This window comes from Chaetura pelagica, unplaced genomic scaffold (assembly GCF_000747805.2).
Source record: "Chaetura pelagica isolate M959 unplaced genomic scaffold, ChaPel_1.0 scaffold48, whole genome shotgun sequence".
Classification (NCBI taxonomy): Eukaryota; Metazoa; Chordata; class Aves; order Apodiformes; family Apodidae; genus Chaetura; species Chaetura pelagica.
In genome coordinates, this window is record NW_009954241.1 from 3532566 (window position 1) to 3538726 (window position 6161).

The window sequence follows — 6161 nt, forward strand, 5'->3', positions numbered from 1 at the left end:
TTTCCCTAACCTTGTAAGGTAATACAATGGGGTCACTTTGGTACCTCTGGAGAAAGAAAAATCTTGACTGAAATAAAGAAATTACTTGTATTGTCATTTTTGTGTAATATGTAAAATCATGCCATGCTTTTATGCCCAGAATTCACCATTCAAAAAACTATCATAATTAAGGCTTTTTAGTCTAATTGGTGAGTGAAAATTAAACATCTTTTTAAGTCATAAAGAGGGATCACTCCAAAATGGTTTGAGATAGTTTGATGCAAGACTTTTTTTTCTCTTTGAGGGCCTGTTGTATGGAAGAAAGCATAGTGGAATTGTGGTTTCCTATCTTGAAAAATAATTTCTTATTAATAAACCTGATAGGAGAAAGTGAATCTAGACAGACATGTCAAGAAAACAGGGCACCTGAATTCATTTAAGCTTCCCCCACTTTAGATGAAGTCTTCTAATACATAATAATTTTGAAAAAGAAAAACATCAGTTACCTTTAAAGACAACGTAGTCCACAAGTAGCAGTTTATTATGGCGGTCAAGCTCTTCAAAAAGCTCAGGGATTTTTCCTTTAGTCTTTTTTTTAATATTTTGATTTATGACAAATTTTGCCTGTGTGAAGTTTTTAAAGTCCACTTTCAGGAATTCCATATCAAAGTACTGCTTAGATAAGTTGAGGAAAGACTCTTTGAGTCTGAAGTCCTCTCGTATAAAAGAAAGAGTGCCTTGCACAAGGAGAAGTTCATCATTCATTGTAATGTTATCTTTCACTTGTTTAAACAAAGCTGGTAGATTATAGTGATCCACTCTGTCCTTCAAAGAATGCAGGTTTAGACCTTTTACTATTTGTCTGTGTGTTTCTCCCTTGGCTGCCACCATATATGCAGTCAGGAGAGTTGATACGGAAAGGGGAGAGATGATGACATTATTATCATGTGTCATTGCAATTTTTCTGTAGAGGTTAAATCCAAAATTTGCAGTCCTTTCAGTGAAGTTGTAGAGAGTGAACTCTTCGAGAACTCGTTCTTTAAAAGGCTTAGAAATATTTTTATGATGATGCCACTCTTCAGAAATATTGACATTTTTATTTCTGTGCAATAAATTAATCACTTTTTCCTGCTTGGGAGTTTTAAGTTTGATGCCAGCCTTGCTGATTTCAACACATATTTCACTTAAGAGAAGTAGGTAAATTCCTGTTTTCATGTTGACATCCAGTAATGAGGTTTTTGTTTGTTTGTTTGTTTGTTTTTCTAGTAAAGGAAATGGAGAAAGAAAAAAAAGGCAACAGGATGACTTTTTAGTTCTGTTCACAATCTGAAATATCATATATACAGGGAGGTGGTCTTTCTGCATCTTCAGTGTATGCACTCTAAGATCTGGTTCTTATCTGAAAGATCTAATTTAGAGCAGTGAAAGAGACGTTTCCAACATCATTAACAGAATCCAGAATAAATGATCTTCTGGTATTAGTGGTTCATGTCATTAAGTATTTCACTGATTTTCCTTTGCTAACTTGTAATTCCTTTACAAAATCAAACCTATATTTTGAATACAATATGCAGCCCTAGGATGAAAAATTGGCTTGTTGGACTTGTATGGCAGCTTTTTCTCCTGTGACACGTTAGCTGTAAGCACAAAAACTCTGCCCAACATGTGGTGGCAATGACATTTTCCCTGGAGAGCTCTGACCCAGAGTAATCCTAGAAAATGTGAATGGTGACCTATGAGAGCTGAGAGACCTGTAGCTCCCTTTCTGCACTGTGTTCTGTGTTCTCCATGGTATGCATCTCAGTCATGGTTGCCATTCTTACAGGATTCATCTTTTCCTGGATAAGAGTAGTGGCCTAAGAGTGGCCTAACCATCCCTTCTGTAGAAATGTTGACCCTTAATATTTGTTACCTGACATGTTTTCTATCAGTGGCCTGCTGAAACAACAAGATCCAGTTCTCTAGGAAAAAACAACAACACTGAGAAGCACAAAAATTGTCTGATTTTCTAGTATGCTAAATGCCAACCCAGAAAGCAAACTGGTTTTGAAAGTTAAAGAACATTATATGAAAACTTGTCTTCTTAAAATAAACACTTAAATACCTGTATGTTATACTCAAAAATTGAACTAGAGCCACTGGGTTTTGTTTCAGAAATGGTAACTTCCAAGAGCTATGTAGAAAAATACTTATTTATGTGAATATTTTTAGTCTTTCAGATGTGAATCAGAGAATGCTGCAAATTACTTTGAAAAAACAGAGTTTTGCCATGTAAATTATTCCTTGTTGGAATTTTTTTAGAAGGATATATTTATCTGGTTATGTAGAAAATTAAAATCAGACAAAAGCAGTCTGTCTTTGAGAGACTGCCTTAAGCCAAACTAATCAGAATAAATCAGGATTAACTCCACTGACATAGATTGCACAAAAGTGGTCTAAGGCAAGGCAGAATCTCTGCCTATGGGACTTTTATCCAGTCATTCATCTAACCAAATGAAAAACACAGTCTTGAAATAAGTAGCCATAGCATAACAGGAAGTTACAGCAGTAATGATACTTAGTCAAGTTGAACTATTTTCACATATGTGAAGGAAAACAAAGATCCTAATGTTAATGTGGTGCCAGTAGAGCTTTGTCAAGAAAATGTTCTTTCAGGAATACTGACTATTATTGAAAGATTGACATGCACAAAGAAACCCTGAGTTAAGTGCTTTTATACTTCATCTTGCTCTCTGATTCACTTACTTACAGAAAAGTTCATTTGGGGAAAAAATGAGACACATTGAAGTTTTTAATGGCATCTGTGATCATACCTCTTGGCCTGGTCAACAATTCTGCTGATATATTTTGTTCATAGATTGTGAAGAGCTGGGCTTCAGATACTCAAATGACAAACATAAAAAACCTGCATCTAGTTAATTTTTAGTATTGATAAAACATCTGGAGCTTAGTATAGGAGCAATAGGTGAAGCATTTCTACAAATGTGAGGGAATGTACAGATGAGACCCTGGAGAAACAGGAATGGTTTAGACATAGGAAATTTTTGCTAGTGAACTTGATCGACACTCCACTGCCAAAAGCAGCCTCTCAAAGAAGGTCAGAATTCTGTGAAAACCTAGATAAATATTGTTAAGACACACCACGTTTTGTATGCAAAATACACAGCAGTGGTCAAGAAAACATTAGGGCTAGTGGTTTTGAATCCCTAGGGTTAACATCCTAATATGTGGCTGCGTCAAGAGGGCCAGCCTGTAGCTCAGCAAGAGAACAATATTGAGGCTCTAACCTCAGTATCTGCACAGAGCAAGGTGTTGCAGCTACTGATTTACTTCTGTTGAGAGCCAGTTCTTTCTGGTAAGTTGATGTGAAATTTCTGTGTTACTGCCAATACTTACCAAGCCCTGAAAAGATTACGGGGCCTGGGACTGAAAATACAGTCATTGTGAGGAATGCTTGCTTTACATAATTCCATTTTACTTTTAATCTTTCAGCTATTGGTTGTTTATTACTCCATTCAGGTCATTCTCATGGTCACATGCCATAGGATTCCATGTTTTTTTATACTTTGCTGTCCAGCAAATGCTAAGGCAGGTTTTTCAGTCCCTGAAAATGCCATGTTTCCCTGTCAAATAGCACAAGGATGAGAGTTGTTCTGTGCTTAAAAACACAGTATTCTACATAAGCTGCAATTTCTGAGCTAAGTTAATAGAGGTACTCTCATCTGTCCAACAGAATGTTTGGAAAGAAGTAGACACATCTTACAGAAGGCCTCAGGCAAACTTTCGCATCAGACATCGCTGGTGTAATTTTGCACATGCAAATTCAACTGTGCTTATCACTCATCTTTCCCTCAAAGTAATATATGCTATGCAGCAGAGTTCAAGTGCAATTTATGGAAAAATATTGAATGTCCGTAATGATTAGAAACATATATTCCCACTGTAAATTAAAGAGGATGTTCAGGACCACCAAGTCTTCACAGAATCCTTATGTATAGCAGTGACATGCAAATGGATCAATGAGATTAAAAAATGGATTATGTGGCCCATCATTAAAGTAGTAAGTGATTCAACAATCTAGAAAACACATGGCAAATATTCACTGCTCCTTTTAAGTAACAGCAAATTACAGTCATTCTATAATGTATGCTTTAGCATATGGGAGAGGTGGTTTTCTTTGATTGCCATTTATTCAGAGTTCAGCTGAATTTCACAGTTGCCTGGTTCAGGCTGTGGGAGTTAATCCTGAAAAGGTGTGTTGATGTGAGTACTGAGATATTTGGGTGCCAAAGCACAGGGTGCTCTTGGCAGTCAGGTGGTGTGGTATTTTATTTCAAGATAATAGGTCATGTTCTGTACTTGCTGCAACACAGATGGGCTGTAATGACTTAACTGGGAGGCAGTGAAATCCCTGAATGTTATGCCTCCTTTTGAGTGCATGGCAGCCAGGGAACAGAGTAAAATATGCAGCTTAGTGTGGTTGTGCATATTTTTTCTTTATTTTTCTTTCTTGCTTTATTTTCAGTGAGATTTCCAGTGTCTGGATTCTGCAGGACTGGATAAGGAAGGGGATGACTTGACCTAAGCTGCTGCCTTGCACACCAGCCAGTGCACCAGCCACTTCTTCAGAGTTGGGGTGCTTACTCTCCCTTGCTGGACTGCAAACTGTGCTCTTCAGAGCTATCACAGTAACTGCAAGGCATTTCTGTTCCTTATGTAGAGACCCACTTCTGTAGGAAGTAATGTAGGCTCTGTTCCTGCCACAGTGCTGTGCCTGCCCTGGAAGCAAAGCAGGAAGTCCTTTCCACTGGGAGATATCCCTGTTTCAAAGAGGTCTCCTTGGACACTGCAGTCAGCTCTAGCATAGAGACAGTAACTGGAAAATTCTGCTTTGGATCGTAATCAGGCACAGAGAAAAGGCTTTCTGCAACAGCTGCAGCCTGTCTTAAAGAGCATCAGGCTGAACAGCTCGTTAGACTTGGGAGAACACAAGCTCTTCCTGTCTTTTCTTGGGATAGTGCAATTCCTGTGCAACATCCAACAGTGTTGCATTTGCAGATGTCACTGTTGCATGACTCCAAGAGGTCTGGAACAGCACTTGGCTCAGGCAGGCCACCACATCCCCATGGGAGATGGGAAAGGACGGAATGGGGAAAGTGGTGAGCTGCCTTCCAGAGGGCTCTGCCTTCCTAACACAAATAGCTTTCAGACTGAAAGGAGGGGGCAAAGGCAGAAGCCTTTGTTTACAGGCACAGCTCAGACCATTCAGCACTCAAGAGGAGAGTCCTGCATCCTCAGGCACACACAAATACTAATGATTTGGGTGCTATGAACCTCACAGGACTAAGAACTTCACAAGTGCACTAAGCAATTATGGGAAATTTGACATAGCAAAAATTGAAGTTAACATTACAGCAGCTTTGTCATTCTCCTTGAGTAACAGTTAGAAACTAGTCCTCTAGGGCTAGGAAAAGCAGTTCTGGAAACATTACAGTGATATTTTTGCACATTATAGGCTTATATTTTTAGACTTGACTGAAGTTTATTGCTAATTTTAGATAATTTAATGCATAAAGTAGACAGTTCATTAAGAAACATACCAGTGTTAGAGCACAGCTAACATTCTTTCCATTATAAGAAATAATTGTTTCCAGTACTCTGAGATAGCAAAGAAGTTTCTTGCTCAAATGTAATTTTTGGTGAAAACATTAAAGCAAGAGAAAAAGAATGTATATTAGAATGCTCGTTAAGATCTAGAATAATTGACACATCTAGAAACATCTAGAGATAGCTGATAAATAGCTGATATATATAATTATGTATATATATTAAAAATACAATAATTCTTCCCTTTACATTCTAAGTTCTTCATATAAATTGTCTTACCTGTTAGGTAGCTCCTCTCTTACTTTTCTCAATCAAATGTGTTTAAAAATGAGATTAAGATGTCTGTCCCATATAGAAGTTTTCCAACAAATATTTACTCTTCCAAAGAGTGGTAATCTGGTTTTGTCTGTTACAAATTAACTGCTTTATAAACACTACATGTGTTTCCCATAAATGGCATAATAAGGGCAGATTTTATTCCAGTAAATGTTATATTTTACTGGAGAAACAAGAACACTAAACATTTTGCATCCAGCCCTTCAGCACCCCATGAGAATTATTTTACAGGCAGGTTC

At 37.5% G+C, this 6161-nt stretch overlaps 1 protein-coding gene across 1 annotated transcript in view; it reads right to left on the bottom strand.

Moving 5' to 3' along the window:
* SERPINA10 (serpin peptidase inhibitor, clade A (alpha-1 antiproteinase, antitrypsin), member 10) overlaps positions 1-1194 on the bottom strand; it is a 6347-nt gene extending 5153 nt beyond the window's left edge. The window contains exon 1 of the mRNA XM_010003732.1: positions 486-1194. Coding sequence (XP_010002034.1) covers positions 486-1194 — 709 coding nt within the window. The remainder of the gene's footprint in view (positions 1-485) is intronic.
* Positions 1195-6161: the final 4967 nt, after the last annotated feature.